This window comes from Tamandua tetradactyla, chromosome 5, assembly GCF_023851605.1.
Source record: "Tamandua tetradactyla isolate mTamTet1 chromosome 5, mTamTet1.pri, whole genome shotgun sequence".
NCBI classification, from domain to species: domain Eukaryota; kingdom Metazoa; phylum Chordata; class Mammalia; order Pilosa; family Myrmecophagidae; genus Tamandua; species Tamandua tetradactyla.
In genome coordinates, this window is record NC_135331.1 from 179830538 (window position 1) to 179858095 (window position 27558).

The window sequence follows — 27558 nt, forward strand, 5'->3', positions numbered from 1 at the left end:
TTTCATGTGCTAAGCCACAAATCTAACCTTAACAAGTTTCAAAAATGTTTTACTACAAAACACATTTACTGACCACAATATAATTAAATTAAAAAACCATTTCAGTTGCACACAACTCTTCCAGGGAACAGAAAAGGGAATACTTCCCACTTCATTATATGACGTTAATATAATCTTGATTTCTAGACCAGAAAGAGATGGTATGAGCAAGGAAAACTACAAAGCAATCTTACTCAAACCTAGGTTCAATATTGGCAAACCAGATCTATTATTATATAAAAAAGGAAATATATCATGACTAATTTGGGCTTATTCAATAATTCGGGGTTGATTTAATATTAGAAAATAGGTAAGTATAAGGTCCACGTTAACACATTAATGGAAAAAAGGAAATATCTCAAAGGAGACAGAAAAATCATTGTTCATTCATGATTTTTAAAAAATTAGGAAACTAAGATTCTCAACCCCAATGAAGGGCATTTACAAAAGAAAACAAAACACTACAGAAGTATCATAGTTAATTGTGAAATGTCAAAATCTTTTCCTTTAAGATCAGAAAATAAAGACAGAATGCTTATTGTTTCTGGAGGTCCTAGTCAGTAAAGTAGGACAAGAGAAAAAATGGTCCAGTCTGACAAAAATGGCATGTGCATCCAGGAGGATGAGTCAGGCAGATCCTTGGGGAGCGGATCTAAAGGGGCACCAAAACATTACCAGGGTGTCAAAACATAATTGTGGATACTACCAAAATTACATATTTACTAGAACTCTCAGTGAGATTACAGTAGGTGGGTTGAAGGAATACCTAGGTAAATTATTTGGAATTGAGAGTGGAACCCCAGGGAGCTTTCGTGAGAAACACATGGAGAATCATTAAACTGCCTTTTTCTAGTGAGAAGGTTTTGGTGAGAGAGGTGTGCAAATCTGGATCCAGCCTTGGTTATCTTGAGCAACAGAAGACAAGTGAAGAGAATTCTATAACAATCTTTATCATTCCCACATGCATTGCTTGGTATCTCTTCAGAATAAAGGTTGAATAATAAATAAATAATACTGAGTGTAAATTATAAGCCTGCCCTGGGGCACTCATGCACCTTGGCATGGTTTTCTGTGAGCAGAAGCAGAATGGTGAAAAAGCAGGTTTTAAAGGCTGTCGGGGAAGATCACGACAGTGGCGAGGTAGGAATGGCTGATAAGATGAGAAGTCTTTTAGGAACACTGCTCTACAAGCTGCATGCAGGGTGAACTGGAACAGGAGGAAGAGAAGACATGCGGGAGGTCATTCCAGGGTATAGTCAGGACCATGGCAAAGAGAGAAGAGGCTGGAACAAACTACCTTAAGATTTAAAATATATATTTACATTTATTTTAGTCACAACTTTTATAATCATAACATTTTATATTCTATTTGTAGCCTTTCCTTCTCTAGGCGAAACAATACTCTTTTCATGAAGAATTTTAAAAATTATTTTAGATTATCTGGAACTTGCAAAGTTCCTGTTTTTTAAAAAAATGAGATAAAGTGTACAGAATATTAAACTAAGCCAATATTTTGCAGAAGAGTAGGGAGATCTCTTGTTTTCTTTCTTAATGGTGATGTTCTCATTTGCCTAGTTTTTCTCCACAAAAGCACCTTATCAAATGTTTTTGGTAGTAAAAATATACCTATTCAGACATACCTAATATACTATGCAAAATTCAGCAGTTTTTAGATTACTTTTACTCTAATAATGTTACCTTCACTGAAGCTCACCTGCCTGCACAACTTCACCAATTATCATTAAACTATAGCACAGGTTTAAAAGCATTCTTGCCTCTTGACTGGCTGTATGCAGCTTGTCTTCCAGTTCCTCCTTCAGGTTTTCTAGCTCCTGTTGAAGCTGATTCTTATCCTCTTCCAGGTTTAATATCTCCTTTTTATATTGCTCCTCCAATTCCTCAGGAAAAGAAATTTTTTTTAAATTAACAAAATTGCAAATATTGTATACTTTGAAAAATCCAGGAAAAAGACTTCTGCTTTATATATTGATACTCTGCTCTTCAAATTGGCCTTACCTTCATTTAATAATATCAGATTTAGCAATGAACCTAATTAGTCCTGGTGGCTTTAATTCTATCATCCTAATCACTTAGGGTAGTTAAATAATTTTTTAAAATGGTGAGAACAATTTACTGGTTTAAGGCTATAGTAAAAAAAAATGGAATTGTATAATATAAATAATTTGGTGGGGTAAAGAAAAAATTCTAGCTACCTCCTGAACTCATAATTCTTTTTTATTTATATAAAAAACAAAATCCAGTAGCAATTCTGGAACTCTGTGGTCTAGCACTGAACATAGTAGAGAATTAGCCAGCCCAAAATTAAGGCATCTAAAGAGCAAAAACTACAAAATTGATACTAAAGAATGCCCACTATGCAGGCATGCTACTTTATACCAAGATAAGGAGGCAGTGAGATACGGTACCTGCTCTCAAGAAGTTCATGGTATCAAATAATTAAATAATAATTTGATTAATATTAGACATATGTATGGAGTACAAGAATATATAAATGGGGAACGAATGAGATCTAGCTTGATGGAAAAACCTTCACAGAGAAAGTAATTCCTGGGTTTTCTTTGAAGGAGGGCACCAATAAGAAAAGGAGAAAATAACATTCTAGACAGAGAAAAAAAGCATGTGCAAAAAAACCCACACAGGTTCAAAAGAAAGCATGGAACATGGTATGTTACAAGTTGTTCAATATTTCTATAGTGTAAGGTAAGAAGAGTAATAAATAGGGGTCTGTGTCAGGGGTCTCCCATACCAGGTTGATTCACTAGAAGGACTCAGAGGACTGAACAGCTAATCAAACTCACAACTATTATTTATTATAGCAAAAGGATAAAAGACACAATCTGCAAAGGGAAAAGGTATAAAAGGCAAACTGCTGAAAACCTGTGTGAGACAGCTTACACAGGTGTGCTTAAATTTCTCCAGCAAGAGTTGTGACAACATGGGTGAAACGCTGTGTACCAATAAAGCTAATTAGAGATAGTACTCAGGTTTTTTAATTGGAATTGGTCATGCAGGGACCCTCTGCCTGGCATGTACCCAAATTCCAGACTCCCAGAGAGAAAGCAGGTGTTCGGCATAAACCATATTGTTTGCATAAGCAGTTTAGTCACAGTGAGACATCCTTATCAGGGAATGATGGAACCCACCAGAAATCTAAGCTCCAGCCAAGAGCCAACCCTGCAAGCAATCCTCTCTAAGGACAGCAGTTTCAGGCTTACACTGCCAACTCTTTATTGCACAGATTTTCTGTGTATTTGCTTTCTATTGTAGTGTGTGAAATGGTGTTATGATGGAAAGTTTAATCTTTCTTGACAGCTAGGGAATAAGGAGTGGAGAAGTCACTTTTAGCCATTTGTTCTTTAAAAGATAATTGTTCGGTGGAGAAAGACTATTTTGGAAGGAGACTGGTGTTAGCTTAAGCTCAGATATAGGCTAGATAGACAAGAGAGGAATGAAGCAAAAAGTGATGTTATTTTGATAAAAGAGAAGGGCACAGATAAGGCTGTCATAAGACAATCTGATTGTGTTCATACAGAAAATTTCATGTCATCTATCTTTTGGCAATCATGTTTTAAAAAACGATAAGAAAAGCAAGTGGTTTAACGCAGATTTTCAGGTGGCTCAGAAATTAAAATTTAATGGAGTAGGAATGATTAGGAAAAAAGTAATGAGGCAAAGATGATACTGATGAAAGATGCTTTAATAGCAGCACTTAGAACTCAATGCAGAAGAATGAAGGTTAAAGGAAGGACATTCAAAATTAAATATTCCAATAAGAGAGAACAAGTCTAAGGTGAAAAAGGGATGTGGAAATGAAAAATAATACTAATATATAAGCATGAAAGAGCAGCAGACAGTTACACAGAATTAGTGCAAAACCTTGAACACTTGATACATCCAGAGTTGCCAAGCACTCATATACACACACATACAATAAGCTGTACAAATTGGTCCTGGAATAGTGAGCTGGCACAGAGAAAACTGCAACTAAAATCCTGAGAAATAATATAATATTAAATTTTGTCTCTGGTTATATAATTGCAAGTTTAGAAAGAAACATCCTAACAGGAAGATTTATTTGAAATTTTTAATTGCTTAGCTCTTTATTTTTTTCCAGCTAGTTGTTTCATGAATGAATGGACATCGAGGCAGAAGATTTCAACTTATACCCTACCTCTTTTTTACTAAGTTTGTAGCTCTGACTAAATTATTTAGATTTCCTAAACCTATTTATTCATCATCTATACAATAAAAAATGAAACTAGTCTCTTAATTTCTCAGAATCAAGGAATATATAAGAAACCTCTTTAAAACTGTAACGTGCTATTATACAAAACATGTAACAACCATTGTTAACATCTGCCTCCATGGGGTGGTGGTGGTTAAACGCCCTGGGGTTTGGGGTCTGAGACCAGAGTCCCAGGCCTGACTGACTCTTACTTAGCTACATGTGCTTGAGCAAGTCAACCTCTCTGTGACTCCACCTCCTCCTCAGTGAAATGGGTGTAACAAGCAAGCCAATAGCACCATTATGAGGATTAAATGAGAAAATACGTATAAATATTATTTCAGTGCCTGGCACACTGTAAGAACTACTAAAAACTAACATCTGGTTATCATTATGTGTGAGGGCATGTCTGGGTAATCACCCCTTATCTAACTCAGCCCCACGGTAGCATGACAGCATCTGTCTAATGCAGTAACGTCTGTTCCATGAGAAGCCTAAAGCGCAGCTTTGGGGGCCCGAGGTGGATCACGGACAGGAAGCAAAGATTCAGTGAAGGTCTGGAACTATCAGACACTGCTTTTTCTTCTGAGCAACTGCCTTGTCATGCATTATTATTAGCAAGCTCATTACTTAAGGGAAGTAATTAACTGAAAAACCAGAAATCATTTTCCCAAACAAAGGAACTATCTACAGGAAAAAGTGCTTCAGTTGGTTTAGGCTCCCTGAAGAGCAAGCATACCTACTGTTGCCTCCAAAGAGACATCTAGTGATCAGAGGGAGTGTTTTTATTATGACTTATACAAAGCAGAAATGCCTCTTATTAATTCAATAAACTACGCTTTACAACAAGAACTTCCTTGTATGTTTATCTTTGAATCATGATTTAAAAAATGATTATAAGACTGCAGCCACCACACGTAGGCAAACCATTACTCCACAATATGGGCACACTGGATCATTCCCAAACTCCCACCAATTTACAATGCAAAGCTAAACTGATTTTTCACTCACCATGTGCAGTTTTTTCTTATCCCTAATTACATTACTGTGGACCGTCTCAATTGCCATATGATGCTTCCAAGCTAATTCTTCCAAAGTCTTAGAATGGGCCTCATTTAACTGAGCCACCTCCTCTTCCAATCTGTTTTGCAGGGTTTTTAGCTCCATTTCATAATATTCTTGTTGCATTTTCTTGGCTTCATTTACTTTCTAAAATCAAAACAAATAAAGATCACTAACTGGAACCTGCTTTTTTCATGGTTGCTATTAGTATTTTGAGTACCCAGTAAATATGCAGGCCTGAATGAACTGAGAGCTATGGGATCTAGACTGTAGAATGTAACAATATAACATTGGTGTTATCAGAACCTGAAAAGGCGGCACAAGCAAAGTTAACACTTTAAAAGCAAGAGAAAAAATAGATTATTGGGTCATAAGTAGATTTGAGTTAGCACATCTGCAAGCTTAAGAGAGAAAGGGTTCCTGTATGCAGAGTAAGTAAAATGAGTCATTAATATACCCACATGTGTTATTATTCAATACTTCATCGAATGCCAATTATGTGACTTTTAAGCATTCACGGTCTAGTGATGAAAAAAATGTAAGTCAAAAAGACTGTAGCAATATGGTTTTATAAGTTTTATGAAAGTGGCGTGGGATATCATGTGTTGTGAGAGCACACATGAGAGCCTAACCTGGCTGAAAAGTGAGAAAAGGGTGTGTAGGGGGTACTTGGGCATGTGTACGTGATGTATATCAGGGAAAGCTTCCCAAAAGAGAAGACATCTGAGCTGATGATGGTGCATCTTCTCATTATATTCTCACAACTATTCCACAACGCTGCTGCTCTTCGTTTGTAAAGAAAGTGTTAGTAAATACGAACAAGAAAATTTCAAACCTAGTTCTGGTATCCAAAGCCTGCTTTCATAACCATGTCTACTGCCTTCCAGCATTTTGAAAGAGAAGTTTAGGAAACTAGATGATAGGAAGTGGGTGCCAGCTAAGCAGTTAGGTAGAACGTGGTTACACAGCTGGGAGAGGTGAGAGGTGAGGCTTAGAAGTAGGCAGGAGTGGAAAGATGAGAAGAGGCCCCCTCTGTCTTGCTGAGGGCTTTTTGACTTGATTCTGAAGGGAATGAGAAATCACTGGAATGTAAGTGGCATATTTCAAAAATAATCATCTTGATTGTAGGCTAGCATGCTGACAGAAGGAAGGAAAAGCAGTTAGGAGGTTATGGCTGCAATGTGGGTAAGAAAGTAGGGTCAAAACCTCAGATCTGCAAAAGGGGATGAAGAGGAGAGGATGAAATAAAAATATACTACAGGAGTAGAACTGATAGTGCTTGCTACCAGGTAAGGGTTGAGGAAACAGTAATCAGGAATGACTCCTCACCTTCTAACTTAACAACTAGTTAGACTGTGGTGCTACTGGTGAAAATAAAGAGTAAAGGAAATACAGTGCTGAAGAGAGAAAGTTTTGGGCATGCCAGTTTGAGATGTTTGTGAAAAACATAAACAGAGATATCTAGTAGGAAGTTGAAAATACAGAAAAGTTCAGTGAGAAGATCTGGTTGGGACCTACAGACTTGGGAGCTATCACTGAATAAGTGATAAGTGATTTTACTGCAATAGACGAGAGTGCAGAATGAGATGGAAACCCTGGGTAATACCAATGTTCGGAGAACAGATGGAGAGAGGCTCACAAACAAGACTGCAAGGCCAAAAAGGTAAGAGTAGAAACCAAGATAGTGTGAAATACTGGGAGTTAAGGGAAGAGAGACATTCCAGAATCCTAAAGTAGCAAGTACTACAATAAATGAAGATCCATAGGTCCAACAACTAGCATGTCACTGGTGGCTAAGGCCAAAGCAGATTCTATAGAGTAGTGGTAAGAAAAAACAGACTGCTCCGGATTAAGGAATGAATGGGAGCTGAGCAAAAGGCAAGGAGAAGAGACATCGTTCGATATACTTAGTTGTTGAGGGAAGGAGAAAGGGTATCATCCCAAAATACACTGTATTATGAGTATCTGAAAAATCAGAATATTGAGAAATTATTCTACAATGATACCTCTTATTTGTTTAGTCTAGAAAGTCAATACATTGGTATATGAATTTTCAGAGCTTGATACTTGTCATCTTTTTCGTTTTTTTATAAACATTTCCTAGGTGCATATGCAATAATATATTTGATTTATAGGAACACGTGTGTGATTAACTATGACTGTACACTCCAGTAAAACAAGAGTTTATTCTCTTTCCAGCTTAAAATATAGGTTGAAATATCTTATGCTTTTATATTAGAGATTGTTATCTATAAATTCTGAACATATATACAATATAAGATAGTTCTACTTTACACTTTTTCCTCAGAATAAAACAACTAATAGAATAAGAAATTCAGTGTTACTATGGAGTGGGAGCAGACACCCCAAATACTTCAAATCTGATAAACAGAACACTGAGCATCTCCTCCCTCTCCTGTGAAGAGCTGCGGGAACAGGAGACCTTCTACCCCTTCTTACCTTCTCCAGCTCCAGAATCTGCTGCTTCTGCTCTTCATCCAGACTCTGAGTTTTGCTTTTCAAAAAAGCTCTTTCTTCTTCAAGCTGAGATAACCTCTCATTGGCCTTTGATTTTTCAGATTCTAGATCTTTAATTGTAACCTCTTGGGTCATTTGAGTTGCTTGAAGCATTCCAATATGACCTACCAAAAAAAAAAAGAAAAGAAAGATGGAAAATCCCTTCAATTGAAAACTTTGATACACTATGGTATGGAACAGTTTATATTTAATGACACAGTTATACTTAATACCTAAGCCAAATAGTTTCCATGTACAAATAGAACTTTAGTTTCTTTACTGTATAAAATGGAAACATTTACCTTGGGAATACTTCTTACCCAAGTAGAATGACTCAAATTAGAAAATCCATTTTCATACACATCACATTAGAAGATACCACTCCTTTTTTCTTTTTTAAAGATGCAAGCTATACCAATGTTGAAGTAGTAGCAACTCTTGAGGACTGTGTATAAAAGTCTCCTGGGAGTAAAATAAGGTAAGAAAGTATGCACTGACTAGTAAGTCTGTAGCCAAAATGCATAATCTGTTCTTTCTGAATTTCTTCTTTTTTCAAATTCTAACATAAAAAGGAAGATATATGCAGAGTAAAGATGGCTGACAGCAGTTTGGTCAAAACTGACCTTGTTTTAAAGAAGAAACCTGGTAAAAATCTAGGGTCAAGTAAGAGATAAAAACAGCAAGATTATAAAAAAATTAAATAAATGACAAAAGAAAAAGAAAAAATATATATGGGAGAGAATGAGGAGAGAGAGGGAGATGAAAAGTAAGTATGAGAAGGGGAAATCCTGGATACTGTCTGAAACATTAGGGACTCCCAAGCCAATAGGTCAAGCCCTTATACTCTTATGAAGCTTATTTATGCAGCAGAGAAACTAAGTCTACCTATAGTTATGCCTATGAGTTACTTCCAGAGGACCTCTTTGGTTGCTCAAATATGGCCTCTCTCTCTTTCTCTCTAAGCCCAACTCTGAAATGAAAACTATTATCCTACCCCCTATGTGGGACATGACATACAGGGGTGAAAGTCTCACTGGCAACATAGGCCATAGCTCCCAGGGATAAGCCTGGTCTGGCACTGTGGGATCAATATCTTTCTGACCAAAAGGAGGGAAAGAAATGTAGTAAAATAAGGTATCAGTGGCTAAGAGAGTTCAAATAGAGTCAAGAGGCTACTCTTAAGCAAGCTCCAGCTAGATATTGCTAATAACCAGGTGTGCTGGTTTGAAAGGATGTATGTCCCCTAGAAAAGCCATGTTTTAATCTAAATCCCATTTTATAAAGGCAGAATAATCCCTATTCAATACTGTATGTTTGAAACTGTAATCAGATTATCTCCCTGAAAATGTGATTTAATCAAGGGTGGTTGTTAAGCCAGATTAGGTGATGGCATATCTCCAACCATTTGGGTGGGTCTTGATAAGTTTCTAGAGTCCTGTAAAAGAGGAAACATTTTGGAGAATAAAAAAGAGATTCAGAGAGAGCAGAGAATGCTGCAGCACCATGAAACAGAGAGTCTACCAACCAGCAACCTTCCGAGATGAAGAAGGAAAATGCATCCCAAGGAAATTCATGAAACAGGAAGCCAGGAGAAGCTAGCAGATGATGCCATATTTGCCATGCGCCCTTCCAGATGAGAGAGGAACTCTGACTGTATTCACCATCTGCCTTCTCACTTGAGAGAGAAACCCTGAACTTCATCAGCCTTCTTGAACCGAGATATCTTTCCCTGGATGCCTTAGATTGGACATTTCTATAGACTTGCTTTAACTGGGACATTTTCTCGGCCTTAGAACTGTAAACTAGCAACTCATTAAATTCCCCTTTTTAAAAGCCATTCTGTTTCTGGTATATCACATTCCAGCAGCCAGCAAACTAGAACACCAGGGTTTGCCAAACCCCAACCAACACCATTCCTGTTAACCCTAAATAACACGTAGGGCTCTATCTGAGATTCTACAAAAGTTCCACACACTAAGATTACTTTCCAGAAAACTACAACCTCCAGATGGTTCCTAGACCAGATAAGCCCTAAAACTCAGAGGGGCCAGTCTCTCCAAGAACATCAACTAGTTCCATCCGCCATCCACACTGTCAACACCCCTGTCCAACATGAAAAAGTCAGAACTGGCACAGCCCAAATAAACCTAAAGTTTGGGAGAAGGATCAAAGGAGAAAGTGGAAGAGAAGATAGGATTTAACAAATGCTTATGGCTGCTGAATCGCTGTATCAATATTTATTTTAGTCTTCAGTGTCTTGGAGCAGCTGGAAGGAAAAATCTGAAATTGTGGAACTGTAAACCATACTAAACTCTGAAGTCTGTTCTATAACTACTTGTTACAATGTACTTTGAGATGTATTGCTTTTTTTTTTTTTTAGTGCTGGGGGTGGGGAGGAGGGTGTCCATGACGACAGTGAGAATTACCCCCCCCCCCCCCATTGCTTGTCCTGAAAGAAGCAGATCCTGGGATGGGAAATAAGGACTTGAACGAACCTTAGGCTGAAGATGAGGGGAGAACTCTCTCCCTCTCACTGGAGCTTTGGCATTTGCCTTGACTTTGGTGCATAGATGTACCAGTACACTACCAGTGGTGGGGGTAAGCCCACTCTTGTCACATAAATTTAGGTTGAGATCTAGGCATGGAGATTCCCTGAGGGTCCCTAGTATTGGCTTCTGTTTCGGTAAGATCAGAAAAGCCACTTCTTATAGTGTTGTAGATTATTTTCTGTGCCAGTGATTCAAATATTAGTGTGCGTAAATATCACCTGGAGAGTTTGTTGTATGTGTAGATATCTGAAACCCACTTCTAGAAATTCTAATTAAGTAGGTCTGAAGGAAGGTCTTTAATCTTATTTGTAAACAAACTCCCCAAATGATAATAATGCATTTATTTAGTTCACATTTTAGACATCTTTTTTCTTTTTTTCTTTTTTATTAATTAAAAAAATTAACAAACAAAAACATTAACATATCATTCCATTCTACATATATAATCAGTAATTCTTAATATCATCACATAGTTGCATATTCATCATTTCTTAGAACATTTGCATCGATTTAGAAAAAGAAATAAAACGATAACAGGAAAAAAAAAGATTATACATACCATACCCCTTGTATTGCTTTTTAATAATGTATTAAAAGATGTATCGCTTTTTAATAAATAGTTTATATTACACAATAAAAAGTGTTTAAAAATAAAGAATTTTAAAAATTAAAAAATAATGTATGAGAAAGAAGTCTCACAGAAAGCATGAGAAAGTCTCATAGGGCAGTGGTTCTCAAGTGTGGGCCCTGAAGCAGCAACAGCATCACTTACTGGGAACTGTAGTTGGAAATGCAAATTTTCAGCCCACTTCAGATCTACTGAATCAGAAACTCTGGGGGTAGAGCCCAGCAATTAAAGTTGGAGCACTACTATGCCAGTAAAAAGGAAATCTGGGACTCACTGATGAATCCATCCAAATCAAATGACATCCACAAGTAACCAGCTCAAAGAGCTTCACCTGGCAACCTAAAATCTCAGACAAAATGGGACTTAAGAACTGACATGCCACCCATTTTCCTGAATAAAGACTATATAAAGAGCACATCAGTCAGGTCAGGATGAGCAACTCAGTTTTAGGATACAGAAATGTCCTTACTAGTAAACCCAACGAAATGAGGCACTGCAATTTACATATAGCTCTACCAGTTAAATACTTCAGAATCTGTGCTTTCAAAAGGACAAAGCTTCTTAGAAAAAGTGCTTCTTTCAGTGACTTTTTAAAAATTTTTCATTTACAATATATTTCTACAAATAAATTATCATTTGCTTAAGACAAATTAATTAATAAGATATCAGAATCACTTAACAAAGAATCTAAATAATTTCCCCGCTGTATAAAATGGAAATATTTACCCTGGGACTACTTAGTCCATTTTCACATCACATCATATCTGAAAGTACCATTCCACTTTTCTTTTTTTACATATACAAAAATTATACATATTCTTTGTATATTTAAAATACGATAAGAAAAGAACTTTGTCTTGAATTAACATTTAAATATTGGTTTTAGTGGAGACTATGCCAAGAACTCTGGTCAGACATACTGGCTTTGAGGACCAGATCTGAGGCTTGCTGCTGTAAGCGTTCTCTGGCAGCGGCTAGCTCACTTTCCACCTCCTTGTGTTTGCTTAATAAGGCCATTTCTTCCTCCTTGGTATCATCAAGTTGCTTTTGAAGAGCCTAAGAAAAATCAAATAGAATGATGCTAAGCTAAATAATCACGAATTGTCATGTTGGCGAAGTCAATGTTTAACTTTATTTTTAAATCTATAAGTATTGGTGTTACTTATAATTTCATAAATCATACTACACAACCATGAGAGGCTATTCTACCTTTTTTAATCCATTCTAATGCTGGAAAAATATTTCAAACGTAGCTATGAATTTTCTACACCAGTAAAACATAACTTATAAAAGACATTTTGGCTCTTTTTCAGACTCCTGCCATACCTCTATATAATTCAGGTTTGTAAGACAATCTTAATTTCTTATTCAGCGTCTTAACATCAATTGGTGAGCAGATCATTATTAAAGAAGTGAAAGGTCACACAGTTTTCCTAAGCTCAACATTTTAACTATCTCAAATCACTTATGGTAAAAATGACTACACTATTTAAATAAAATCCCTTCATAAACAATCAGCAAAGTTTTAAACTTAACTTTTCTGGGCCTTTAATATTTAAAATTCTGGTATGAAATAATACCTACAGGATAGGAAAAACTGTATCTTTCAATGATTTTCTCACAAAAAGGAAAAGTAGGAAAAAGAAAAATGGAAAAATTAAAAAGTTTAAAGTGGTCTGAATGGAAAGAAGCTGAACCTAAGCCAGTCAGACTGCTCTCCAGTTTACAGAATGAATCCATTTAAAGGAGGAAACTGTGTGTATGGGGGGGTGGGTGGGACAGGGAACCCATGTGTTACATGTTATATTCTTTACTTACCTGAATACTGTTCTCAGCTGTAGCAAGAGCTACCTGCAGCTTTTGGCATTTGTCACGAAGACTTCCAGCTTCATCCTGTACCATCTGTAACTCTGTCTTTAATTTTCCTATGGTTTTCCGTAAAATTGCTTCTTGCCCTTGAAATTCTTTTCTAAGATCAGATTCCTTTTCTTTGCTAGCCTGCAAGCTTTCTGCTGTAAAAAGCTGTGACCTCTTCAAATTATCAAGCTCATGTTCATAAAAGGACTGAGCTTTATTCAACTTGCCTTCATAATCCTCAATTAGCTTTTTCCGTTCAAGTCTTAGCTCCTCAAGTGTTTTGTTCAAGGCCTCCACCTCCAGTCTGTGCAGCTCCTCTGCCTTCTCCTGTCCTTTACTTACCGAGGCGCTATGATCCTGCTGGGACTTCAGCAGCTCTTGGACCTCCCGTCTGTGGGCAGTTCGCAAATCTTCCAGAGCCAATCGTTTGTCTTTTTCAAACTGTACTTGGAGTTGTCCAAAGCTCCGTAACTTTTCCTCAAATTTCCGTCTAATTTCTTCAACCTCTCTAGACATGGTGACTATGCGCTGGACGTGCTGGGCTTCTGCACAAAGCTGCATGTCTTCAACTCTGTGCTTGTAAGCCTCAAATTCTGTCAAAGCCTGCTGCTTCATTTTTATGTGATCTTCCAATGATGCTTCTAAAACTTGAATTTTTCTCTTAAGGTCTAACTCCTCTGTTACCTTGCTTTTGTATTGCAATATTTTTTCTCTTGTTTCAGCAAGAATTTGTTGGATTTCTTCTTCATGAGCATCTTTGAAGGCTTGAATTGCAGATTCATGCTCATCATTTTTCGTGTTCAAAGCATATATTACCTATATTTTTAAAGAAGGAAGAGGAAGAATTGAGGAAATCATTGTCTTTCTAACAATTCTTTCATTTGTACTGATATTTTTCTATATACATAATATTGGTTCCAATAAGTTTATGCAACTGTTTTTGTACTCGTACACTGATCTGCTTAGCAAACGTTAAGAAGACTAGCATGTGAAGTTTTTAAACCATGACTTTAACGCATTCAAAATTAAGAACGTTACACTTCAAACAAAACAATGAGGAGTCAGGACAAAGGAGGTCACTAGCCTGAGAGTTCTCCCTGGGATCCTGTCTAGCTTACTGGGGCTGTCCTGGGGATTGGGAGAAAAAGCTTTTAATAAGCCTTATGTTAGTGTCCTAGAGAGAGGAGATACTCTTACGGGTGGAAACTCTAGGCCTTAAGTCTTCGCAAAGCCCTCTTTGTCTGTTTAATGACCTATGTATTTTTGGGGTGGAAGGGGAGTGGTGGTGGGGTGATGAATCTGGGGGGATTCTGGGGACTCGAACCCGGGTCTCCCACGTGGAAGGCAAGCATTCTACCACCGAACAACCTGTGCACTCCGTCCCATGTATTTTAAATTTAGAAATTTCCTTTACTAATTCCCATATGGTCTGTTTTTAAAGCTGCACCTCTTCTCTCCCAAGTTTCTAGTGGTCATTTTATAAAATTCAATTAGCCCTTTTCTGCTTATGTATCATATGCTGTCGTTTTAAACTCACTGCCTAATTTGTGCTCTGTCTCTAAGCAAGCCCAATTCCTACAGCCAGTGTTTTGGGCACAAGTTTTTATTTTATCTTAGCCCTTGAGTTTTAACAATTCCATTGAAATTCCCCAACTCTAACTCCAAATGACAAAAGACTCCCTGTATAATAAAGCGCTCACTCTTACATGTTTCTTGATGCTCTTGACCACAGCGGTCAAAGAGTATAGTATTCATGACTGCTATTTAAGGCCTGGAGGTGTGCATGTTTTCTTTCTCCTGGAGTAAAAAGGAAGCAATTCTAGGACAGTTGACACTCCACAGTTCAACAATCCAAAAGCTAAAAATCAACGTTCTGTAGTGTTGCTCATTTTAATGGGCTCCTATTCTGGCTTTAAAAATGAATTCTAGCACCAGACTCCAGAAACTGAGATAAAGACGCAAAACTGTTGAAATTTTTTGTAAAGAATTTGTTCATACAGCCTAAGGTAATCGAGGAAGAAAACCTGGCTCTCCAAATATCTCTAGTAATTCCAGATCCAACTTGCTAAGCCCAGGCTGTCACCCTGTAGGCCTGCAGCTGTACCGCAGGAGGACCACCGCAGGAGGCCCACCACGGGAGGCCCACCACGGGAGGCCCACCGCAGGAGGACCACCGCAGGAGGACCACCGCAGGAGGACCACCACGGGAGGACCACATGCCTGGAGGACCACCGCAGGAGGACCACATGCCTGGAGGACCACTGCAGGAGGACCACATGCCTGGAGGACCACCACGGGAGGACCACATGCCTGGAGGACCACCACGGGAGGACCACATGCCTGGAGGACCACATGCCTGGAGGACCACATGCCTGGAGGACCACTGCGGGAGGATCACATGCCTGGAGGACCACTGCAGGAGGACCACATGCCTGGAGGCCAGCCCATTACAAAGGCTTAACTCTCTCTACACAGAGGTTTACCCCCATCAGCCCCTGTCTACATTCTCATTCTGCTCTACTTTTGTGAGATGCAATCATATCAAAAGTAAATAGACCCCTTTGTCTCTTTCTTTCTCTTTCTAGAAAAAAAAAAGTAAATAGAATTTAGAGATGGCAGGAAACTATCTGTCTTGCTGCATCCACCCCTTCTACTTCCAAGGTCCTCAAGAAAAATATATGCACAGAAGGGAAATAAATACTTATTCACAGTCTCCTTATTCCGTTTTTCTCTCTCCCTCTCTCTTTTTACCCTAATGCCCAGTTTATGTCCCTAATAAGCTAACATAGACCCCATAAGACTTCTTTTATCTAGGATAAGAGCAAGCTTAAAGGTAGCCTATAACCCAAGAAAGGAGAGGCTTCCTTTTCCATTCCCCCAGTGCCATACCTGCCTAATTTGTTGAGGATGGGACAAGACTGAAATGGGCAATAAGGAAAAACAAGCCAACCAGACAGAGCCACAGCACCCAGAGCACAGCTGGTCTAGGCCACAGGCCTCAGGCCTTCCCAGAGCAGATCAGCACCCTCCCCTGCTTTATATTACAACACAGAAGAAGGGAGAATTCAGAGGGATGGAGTACCAAGAGCAGAACCTTTAGCACTTGGCTCCAGGAAATTATCTTAAAAATGACCACTCCACAGTGGGATGCCCTATGTTTGGGGATGAAATGGGGGAGGAAAGTAATTCGAGTTACCCTTGTTAACAATTTATTCAAATACTCTTCTCTTTTTTCTAACATTTCATTTCCCTTCAGTCTTTGAAGAGTCAGCTCAGGTCCTGCCTCCTTTATGAAGCCTTCCAAGACAATTCAAATCCATGGGAATCTATCTTTTCTTTACATCCACTATCTCTCATTCATTACCACTCACTCACTCACTCCTGAAACTCAGAAAATGCTTTGTGAACTAAATCTGGGGACAGACTTGATAACAAGGCTGGAAATATATGGAGGAATGTGAGAATATTAGAGAGCTCAAAAAAGAAGCTGAAGATATAAACGCATAGTAGCAAACAAAATCATGAGTAAAAGAAGTAGCAATTAAAGCATTAATTTAGAAAGGAGTTAAGCAAAGCAAACAATACATCTCACAAATAATAGGGAAATATTACAGTGAGGAGGCTCTCTTCCAACTTTATATTGTAATGTAGAGGTCAGCAAATTATAGCCTGTGGGCCAAAGCTGGCTGTTGCTTGTCTTTGTAAATAAAATTTTATTAGAGCAGAGGTATACTCAATCATTTACATATTGCCTACGGTTACTTTCCTCCTACAATGGCAGAACTGAATAGTGGCAGAAAAGCCCATATAAAGGACTCCTATTCTAATCAATACAAAGGAAGCCACTTCATCAGCCAAAATTGATAGAAAAAAAGAAGAGAAACATTTCATTTGCACTAGATTTGTTTATTCTCTACAAAAAATAATGCACAAAGCTGTGGTATATACATATGATGGAATGTTGTGCAGCGGTAAGACAGAATAAAGTTATGAAGTATGTAAAAAAAATAATGTACATAGTTCAGAATCATAAGCATCACTTTATGTCTCATTTCATTATCCTATGGTGATGATGGCATTGATAGCACTGTCACTTACTGAATGTGTTAGACATTACTAAGTACCATAAATTCAAATCTTTGCTTCAAATCTTGCTACTTTCACTTTCTAACTACGTGAATGATGTTGGGCAAGTTAATTAATCTCTCTTTGCCTCAGGTTCCCTACTTGTAAAATAGATTTAATAATAATAAAACCCGCCACATAAAACTATAGTGAGAACTGAGTTAATACATGTAAAGCACTTGGAACAGCCTGACACATGGTAAGCATTCAGCAAGTGTTAGTCATCACCATCTTTATCGTTACATGCTGAAATAAGACATAAAATGTTAAATAATGTGTCCAAGGTCACGTGGTGGCAACAAGTATTAGAATTGGAACCAGAACCTAAGTTTTCACTTTCAGGCCTGGGGTTTTTCCACTACAACTCACACACTGAAAAAATCAATTGTGTGATTCGGAAAGTCTTAGTTAAAAGAAATACAGAGTCATACTGATCATATATTGGTATTTCCCAGAAAAAGTTAAAACAAGTTTCTAGAAATGTAAAAAGGAAAAATAAAAGGATGTCAAGCATAATAACAAGTAGTGCTCTCATAAATGAACATTTGAAATACATCACTAATAAACTATACTTTTTTTGCCAATTTTAAATAGTTTTAAGTCATTGATTTTCCACTTACAATACAGTACTAATAAAGTGCAATGTTATGTCTCTTACCTACACACATACATATTCCATAGTCAAGTATTAAGAATGCCCAGGAATTTTGTATAGCAGCTAAACTGCCATAGAATGTGCTGCAAATTTAGGTCTTTCAATCTTTTACTGTGAAACAATGCTAAGGTATATGTGCTGACTGATTTAATCGATCTCTTCAATGGTGGGTCCAGAAAAAGCACCACCAGGCAAGGATATGATGGCAGCTTAGTGAAGTGTGGAATTTAGTTCATCCTCCAGAGCAGCTAGTAAATAGCCAGGAACAGTACAGAGCAACTGTTGGGGCCACATGAGTGCCCGGACATACAGCGTACACCAGTCTGGACAAGATGAACTAGCTGCGATCCCACCCAGAACTGTGAGTCCCCCAAAATTCAGAGGCTGGTGTCCCTCTCCCACAGGTCGCTTCCCAGAGGGGAAAGGAGAGACTTTACTAACAGAGCTCAACCAAGCTCCAATTGTGGGATTAATTAACAAATTCTGACTACTGAAAATAGGCCCCCAGGTCAGGTAAACTTTGAATAAAAGCTAAATTTACTAGCTTTTGTCCTGGCGTAGAAGGGACAGGGCTGATGGCGTTTTGGGGGGAGGGGAGGTTTTTTGGACAACAATACTTGAAAAGGTCTGGACTCTAAAAAAAAAAGAAGGGGCATATGGGACCTGGAGATATGCAGAGCAATGTACCAACTTAAGCTCTTGATTAACAAACCTAAGTGTGCTGGTTTGAAATGATGTATGTACCCTAGAAAAGCCATGTTTTAATCCTAATCCCATTTTGTAAAGGCAGCCATTTCTCCTAATCCCTATTCAGCACTGTATGTTTGAAACTGTAATCAGATCATCTTCCTGGAGATGTGATTTAATCAAGACTGGTTGTTAAACTGGATTAGCTGGTAGCATGTCTCCACCCATTTGGGTGGGTCTTGATTAGTTTCTGGAGTCCTATAAAAGAGGAAACTTTTTGGAGAATGAAAGAGATTCAGAGAGGGCAGAGCAGAACGACACAGCCATGAAAAGAAGAGTCCACCAGCCAGCGACCTTTGGAGATGAAGAAGGAAAATGCCTCCCAGGGAGCTTCATGAAACTGGAAGCCAGGAGAAGAAGCTAGCAGATGACACCATGTTCACAATGTGCCTTTCCAGATGAGAAAGAAACTCTGACTGTGTTCACCATACACCCTTCCACTTGAGAGAGAAACCCTAACTTCATCGGCCTTCTTGAACCAAGGTATCTTTCCCTGGATGCCTTAGGTTGGACAGATCTATAGACATGTTTTAATTGGAACATTTTTCTAGGCCTTAGAACTGTGAACTAGCAACTTCTTAAATTCCCCTTTTTAAAAGCCATTCCATTTCTGGTATATTGAATTTCGGCAGCTAGCAAACTAGAACACCGAAGAAAGGGGGCCCTGCCCTGAAAAGGACTTGTTTTCCCCCTCAGGCTCCACTGCCCCAGGCAAGGGTGGAATTAAGCTTGTCTGAGAGACAAAGAGGCTGGTCAGGTAAAGGGAGGTAATTTCCTGGAGGCCGTGCCTTTCCCAGGAGAAGGGTGGGACCCAGCTCAGGTGGAATCCCTTCCTCAAGGAATTCAGAACCCAGGGTCTGGAAAAGTGAAGCTATTAAAGCCAGCCTACAATCTCACCTCTGTCTCCACCATGCCCCCAGCAGGGAGAGTCTGCTGATGTTAAAGGTACGACATCACCTTATGCTGATAGGAAACCACAGGTAGACAAGCACCACATACTGGGCAGGATAGAATCTACGGGCTTCATAGAAAGTCTATCAACCTGCTGGGTCTCACCCTCAGGGAAAACTGATGTAGGTGACTCTTTCCTCCTGAGAGGAGGCAAGGCTAGTCTGGGAAAACCTAAGTGGGGTCTATAATACTTAAGTAGACCCTCTTAAGGAAAAGAAATAAGGCATCAAATAGGCAGGGCAAGAAACAAGAAAATGAGAACTGGAAAATTCTGATCCATTAAAACCTATGCTAGAGGTCTAGAATAAGCTGAACTGAATGTCAAAGAACAGATAGAGAACAAAGCAATAGAGCAAGAAAATCCTAGGTAAAAGAGTGAAAACAATCTCCAGAATAAACTAATTAAGGAAATTAAATGCCAAGACATCAGCAAAAATAACAAATCATACTAGGTAAACCAAAGACATGGTCCAGTCAAAGGAACAAACCAACAATTCAAATGAGACAGAGGAGTTGAAACAATTAATTCAGGATGTTTGAACAGACATGGAAAATCTTATCAACAAACAAATCAATGAATTGAGGGAGGACAGAAAGAAGGCAAGGGATGAACAAAAAGAAAAGGAAACCTGCAATGTTAGATTTCAAGAGGCAGAAGATAGGATTAATGAACTGGAAGACAGAACATCTGGAATTCTACAAGCAAATGAAAATATAGAGAAAAGAATGGAAAAACATGAGCAGGGACTCAGGGACCTGAATGACAATATGAAGTACATGAATATATGTGTTGTAGGTGCCCCAAAAGGAGAAGAGAAGGGAAAAGGAGGAGAAAGACTAATGCAGGAAATTATCACTGAAAATTTCCCAACTCTTAGGAAAGACTTAAAATTACACATCCAAGTAGTACAGCATACTCCAAACAGAATAGATCCAAATAGACTTACTAATCAGAATGTTAGATGTCAAAGAGAAAGAAAGAATTTTGAAAACAGCAAGAGAAAAACAATCCACCACATACAAGGAAAGCCAAATAAGATTATGCATAGATTTCTCAGCAGAAACCATGGAGGCGAGAAGACAGTGGGATGATCTATTTAAGATTCTAAAAGAGAAAACCTGTTAACCAAGAATTTTATATCCAGCAAAACTGTCCTTCAAAAAATGAGGGGGAAATTAAAATATTTTCAAACAAAAAAGTCACTGAGAGAATTTGTGACCAAGAGACCAGCTCTGCAAGAAACACTAAAGGGGGCACTAGAGACAGATACAAAAAAGACAGGAGAGAGAGGCATGGAGAAGAGTATAGAAATGAAGACTATCAGTACACATAAAAAGAGGAAAAATTAGATATGACATATAAAATCTAAAATGCAAAATGGTAGAAGAAAGTACTGCCTGTACAGTAATAACCCTAAATGTTAATGGATAAACTCCCCAATCAAAAGACATTTTATTAAAAGATTGAAAAACCGGACCCATCCATATACTGTCTACAGGAAACACATTTTAGATCCTCAGACAAACATAGGTTGAAAATGAAAGTTTAGAAAAAGATATTTTATGCAAACAACAATCAGAAAAGAACAGGAGTAGCTATACTAATATCCAACAAATTAGACTTCAAATGTAAAACAATTAAAAGAGACAAAGAAGGACATTATATTAATAAAAGGAACAATTCAACAAGAAGACATAACAATCATAAATATTTACGCACTGAGCCAGAGTGCTCCAAAATACATGAGGCAAACACTAAAAGCACTGAAAAGAGAAACAGACACATCTACCATAATATTTGGAGACTTCAATTCCCCACTCTTATCAATGGACAGACCGTCTAAACAGAGGATCAGTAAAGAAACAGAATTTGAATAATACAATAAATGAGCTATACTTAACAGACATTTATAGACCATTATACTGCACAACAGCAGGATACACTTTTTCTCAAGTGCTCATGGGTCATTCTCAAGGATAGATCATATGCTGGGTCACAAAGCAACTCTCGATAAATTTAAAAGATTGAAATCATACAAAACACTTTCTCAGATCATAAAGGAATGAAGTTGGAAAGCAATAACAGGCAGAGGGCCAGAAAATTCACAAATATATGGAGGATCAACAATACATTCTTAAACAACCAGTCGGTCAAGGAAGAAATTACAAGAGAAATCAGTAAATATCCCAAGGCAAATGAAAATGAAAAGACAACATATCAAAATTTATGGGATGCAGCAAAGGCAGTGCTTAGAGGGAAATTCATTGCCCTAAATGCCTATATCAAAAAAGAAGAAAGAGAAAAAAACTGAGGAATTAACTGTTCACTTGGAAGAACTAGAGAAAGAATAGCAAACTAACCCAAAGCAAGCAAAAGGAAAGAAGCAATGGAGATTAGAGCAGAAATAAATGTAACTGAGAACATAAAAACAATCGAGAAAATGAACAAATCCAGAAGTTGGTTCTATGAGAAAATCAATAAAATTGATGGACTCTTAGCAAGGTTGACAAAAAGAAGAGAGAGGATGCAAATAAATAAAATCAGAAATGGAAGAGGAGACATAACTACTAACTGCAGAAATAAAGGAGTAATGAGAGGATACTATGAACAACTTTTTGCTAGTAAATTAGACAATGAAGATGAAATGGACAATTTCCTAGAAAGGCATGAACAACCAACATTGACTCAAGAAGATATAGATGACCTCAACAAAACAATCACAAGTAAAGAAACTGAATCAGTCATTAAGAAGCTCCCCAAAAAGAAAAGTCCAGGACCAGATGGCTTCACATGTAAATTCTACCAAATGTTCAAGAAAGAATTAGTATCAATCCTGCTCAAACTCTTCAAAAACACTGTAGAGGAGGGAAGGCTATCTAACTCATCCTATGAAGCCAACGTTACCCTCATACCAAAGCCAGACAAAGATACTACAAGAAAAGAAAATACAGATAATCTCTCTAATAAATATAGATGCAAAAATTCTCAACAAAATTCTTGCAAATCGAATCCAGCTGCACATTAAAAGAATTATACACCATGGCCAAGTAGGATTCATCCCAGATATGCAAGGATGGCTCAACATAAGAAAATCAATTAATGTAATACACCATATTAACAAATCAAAGCAGAAAAACCACATGATCATCTTGACTGATGCAGAAAAGGCATCTGACAAAATTCAACATCCTTTCTTGCTGAAAAGACTTCAAAGGATAGGAATAGAAGTGAACTTCCTCAACATGGTAAAGGGAATATATGAAATACCCACAGCTAACATCATCCTCAATGGGGAAAAACTGAAAGCTCTCCCCCTAAGATCAGGAACAAGACAAGGATGTCCACTGTCACCACTGTTATTCAACATTGTGTTGGAAGTTCTAGCCAGAGCAATTAAACAAGAAAAAGATATACAAGGCATCAAAATTGAAAAGGAAGAAGTAAAACTCTCACTATTTGCAGACGTTATGACATTATATGTCAAAAACCCCGAAAACTCCACAGCAATGCTATGAGAGATAACAAGTAAGTACTATAATGTGGCAGGTTACAAGATCAACACTCAGAAGAAGCACCACCAGAAGGAGGTACTCCACCAGCAGGGAAGCCCTAGGCATTCCTCCTGGCATGCCTCCTACACACTGGTACAGCATGGTAATGATGCGGTTGTAGACTTTTTCCAGCTCCTTCCGCTGATGTTCAAATACTTCCTTCTCTGCAGTCTTATTCTTATCAAGTCAGTTGATGATTTCATTGCATTGTCAAGAATCTTCTGTTTGTCTTCATCATTGATTTTGCCTTGAAGTTTCTCATCTTCAACCACTGCCTTCATGTTAAATGCATATGATTCAAGTGAATTCTTGAAAGATACCTTGTCCCTCTGCTTCCCATCTTCAGCCCTGTACTTCTCGGCTTCCTGGTCCATGCACTCAATGTCGTCTTTATTCAAATGACCCTTGTTATTAGCGATGCTGATCTTGTTCTCTTTTCCTGTGCTCTTATCCACAGCAGACACATTGAGGATGCATTTGGCATCAATGTCAAAAGTGACTTCAATCTGAGGTACACCACGGGGAGAAGGAGGTATTCCAGTGAGTTCAAACTTGCTAAGCAGATTATTATCCTTGGTCATGGCATACTCACCTTCATAAATCTGAATGAACACACTGGGCTGGTTGTCAGAATAGATAGTGAAGGTCTGTGTCTGTTTGCTGGGAATAATAGTATTGCACTTGATGAGGACAGTCATGATTTCATCAAGTGAAAGAGGATTGGCATCCAAGAGCCGCTAATCTTGAGCATTTTCAGATTTGTCTCAGATAAAATGGCTGCCTGGACAGCTCCACTAAAGGCAACAGCCTCATCAGGGTTGATGCTCTTGTTTAGTTCTTTTCCACTGAAGAAGTCCTGGAGAAGTTTGTGGTTTTTGGGAAAACGAGTAGAACGGCGTACCAGGACAGCATCATAGATCTGTGACTTGTCTAGCTTGGCATGGTTGAGGGCTTTCTCTATAGGGTCCAAAGTGCCACGAAACAGGTCAGCATTCAGTTCTTCAAACCAGACACAGATAATGGAGGTACAGAAGTCAATTCCTTCATACAGAGAATCAATCTCAATACTGACCTGGGTGCTGGAAGAGAGGATATGCTTAGCTCATTCACAAGCAGTATGGAGGAGGCAGAAAGTTCTTTTATTCTCACTGATGTCTTTTTTATGCTTGAGCTTGAACTCTGCAATAAAATGGTTAAGCATTCAGTTGTCAAAGTCTTCTCCACCTAAGTGTGTGTCTCCAAATGTTGATTTGACCTCGAAAACTCCATATTCAATGGTGAGAATTGACACACAAAAAGTGCCACTTCCTAAGCCAAACATCAGCACATTTCTTTCAGCATCAACCTTTTTGTCTAAGTCATAAGCAACAGCAGCAGCAGTTGGCTCACTGATGATTCTGAGTACACTGAGGCTGGCAATGGTACTTGCATCTTTGGTGGCCTGATGCTGAGAGTCATTAAAATAATCTGGCAAGATGTCAACAGCATTGGTAACAGTCTTCCCAAGATAGGCCTCTTCAATTTCCTTTATTTTTATCAGAACCATAGATGATACCTCCTCTGAATAGAAACTTTTGGTCTTGTTCTTGTATTCTATTTGGACCTTAGGCCTGCCCGCATCATTCACCACCACAAAGGGCCAATGTTTCATATCAGACTGAACAACAGCATCATCAAATCTACATTCAATCAGACTTTGGCATCAAAAACCATGTTGGTGAGGTTCATTGCAACTTGATTCTTCATAACATCACCAATCAATCGTTCTGTATCAGTAAAAGCAACATAGCTCAGAGTTCTTTGGTTCCCCTGATCATTGGCAATGAGCTCCACTTTTCCATGCTGGAAGACACTGACACAGGGGTAGGTGGTGCCAAGCTCAATGCCAACTGCAGGTCCCTTTGACATGTTTGTTTATATAGGAGGCCTGATTCATAATAGAAGCATCTCAAATGTAGCGCCATGCTCAATCAGAAATTATATTATTTTAAATAAAAAGGTTATATATGAACCCTCAAATTGACCTTAACTGGATATAGTGTTCTTCAACTGTTCTACTTTCTATATAATTACAAAGGTAACCATTTGTAATAGTCAGGGCTCTCTAGGGACATCAAAGCAATAGGAGATACATGTAAACAGCACGAGACCTTATAAAATTAGTAGGGATGCACAAGTCCAAATTTCAGAGGGCGGGCTCTAAGCTGCTACTCTGATGAAGGTCTTCAATGAATTCCTCAGGGGAGGCTGGCTGGTTGAAGTAGAGATGAAAGTTCTCTTCTTATTGCTGAAGTCGTCACTTCTCTCTTTTAAAGCCTTCAGCTGATTGGATTAAATGTCTCTCATTCTGGAAGGTGGCCGTAGTTGCTGTAATTAGCCATAGATGCAATCAACTGACTGATGATTTAAGTCCATGAAATATCCTTGTAATAATGGTTAGGTCAGTGCTTGCCTTGTCCAGACACCTGGGTACCATCACCTGGCCCAGCCGACACACCACACCACTGAATGATTGCTTCTCTCTGATTCAGTACTACATCTTAGACCAATGTAATATAAAAATTTCTCATGTTCTCTGAACACTCAGAAGACATGACTTTAAGTGGTAGAACTGACTCTACCTGGCTTTTGACCTTAGATAGAATCACTTAATTTCTCCAAGCTTCAAATTTCTTGAATATTAAAAAAGACCATATTATTCTATTCTTTCAACATCATTGTCATAAGATTAAATGAGGAGATAAGGCCTTGGGATGAGAGGCAAGCCAAGGAGTCATAAGGATTTCCTCCAGCCAGTAGCAGATTGCTATAGGCTCCTCTAGCAAGACCAAGATGATGCTTTTGAACTTCTAGCCTCCAAAACGTGGCTCTCCAACCACCACCGTGCCCTCTTCTGCCTTCACCGGCTCCTCCGCCACCGTCCTCGACAGCTTTGCCATCCTCACCTTTCCTCCTCCAGAACAGCTACTAGGGGAGTAGAAACGATACAGAACAGCTCCTGGAGCCACAACAGAGATCAAAAAGACAGCATACCCCATCCTGGAATGGCTGACTGGCTGGGAGAATCTGCTCCGGTGAGATCGCCGAGGGGTGTGGGCTTCCCGGGGCGGGGCGGCAAGCGTCCGGAGTCCCTCTCCTCCTCCTTCCTGGGCCAGCTGGCAGAACTGGGCAGGCGGTCCCCTCAAGCCGCAGCGGCTGGCGCCCCCACCACGCGCAGCCCCCCGGACCAACTGAGAGAATTGGATCGGATATCCCCAGGCCGCGGAGAACGGTGACCGGGGGGGGGTCCTTCCAAACACGTGACTCCCTGGTCCAGCTGGAAACGGTGCACTCTCCCGGGCCGAGGCGGCTGGCGCCCTCCCGCCACGCTTGGCACCACGGGCCGACTAGGAAATTCGGATGGGCGCTCTCACGGGCTGCGGTGGCCAGTGACCCCCCCTGCGTTTGGACCCCTGGGCCGGCTGGCACTCTTCCAAGCCGCTTCGGCTGGCGAACCTCCCCCATGGCGAGAGTTTTCCAAAGTTAAAGGACACACAGCACCTTTTACTGGTGGGACCCGCAGACAAACGTGTGCCACGAGTGCCACCTACTGGGCAGGATAAGAAAAACAGAACCCAGAGATTTCACAGAAAAATCTTTCAACCTGTTGGGTCCATCACCCAGGGAAATCTGACTAAATGCCCAGACGCCAGCAGAAGATAACGGATCATGCTCAGAAAATTGAAACTATGGCCCAGTCAAAGGAACAAACCAATAGTTCAAATGAGATACAGGAGCTGAGACAACTAATGCTGAATATACGAACAGAAATGGAAAACCTCTTCAAAAACGAAATCGATAAATTGAGGGAGGACATGAAGAAGACATGGGCTGAACAAAAACAAGAAATAGAAAAACTGAAAAAACAAATCACAGAACTTATGGAAGTGAAGGATAAAGTAGAAAAGATGGAAAAAACAATGGATACCTACAATGATAGATTTAAAGAGACAGAAGATAGAATTAGTGATTTGGAGGATGGAACATCTGAATTCCAAAAAGAAAAAGAAACTATCGGGAAAAGAATGGAAAAATTTGAACAGGGTATCAGGGAACTCAAGGACAATATGAACCGCACAAATATATGTGTTGTGGGTGTCCCAGAAGGAGAAGAGAAGGGAAAAGGAGGAGAAAAACTAATGGAAGAAATTATCACTGAAAATTTCCCAACTCTTATGAAAGACCTAAAATTACAGATCCAAGAAGTGCAGTGTACCCCAAAGAGATTAGACCCAAATAGGCGTTCTCCAAGACACTTACTGGTTAGAATGTCAGAGGTCAAAGAGAAAGAGCGGATCTTGAAAGCAGCAAGAGAAAAACAATCCATCACATACAAGGGAAACCCAATAAGACTATGTGTAGATTTCTCAGCAGAAACCATGGAGGCTAGAAGACAGTGGGATGATATATTTAAATTACTAAAAGAGAAAAACTGCCAACCAAGACTCCTATATCCAGCAAAATTGTCCTTCAAAAATGAGGGAGAAATTAAAACATTCTCAGATAAAAAGTCACTGAGAGAATTTGTGACCAAGAGACCAGCTCTGCAAGAAATACTAAAGGGAGCACTAGAGTCAGATACGAAAAGACA

The 27558-nt window shown here is 39.0% G+C and overlaps 1 protein-coding gene across 9 annotated transcripts in view; it reads right to left on the reverse strand.

Annotated features, from left to right (window-relative positions):
• Positions 1-27558, reverse strand: part of FAM184A (family with sequence similarity 184 member A) — a 151726-nt gene that overhangs the window by 70085 nt on the left and 54083 nt on the right. For all 9 annotated transcript variants that reach the window (XR_013176391.1, XR_013176393.1, XR_013176394.1 and 6 more), the window contains exons 2-6: positions 12860-13714; positions 11962-12097; positions 7808-7989; positions 5297-5494; positions 1815-1937 (exon numbers count right to left, since the gene is read on the reverse strand). Coding sequence is in view for 5 of the 9 variants with exons in the window: in XM_077162771.1 (XP_077018886.1) it covers positions 1815-1937; positions 5297-5494; positions 7808-7989; positions 11962-12097; positions 12860-13714 (1494 nt within the window). In the remaining 4 variants the exon portion in view is untranslated. The remainder of the gene's footprint in view (positions 1-1814; positions 1938-5296; positions 5495-7807; positions 7990-11961; positions 12098-12859; positions 13715-27558) is intronic.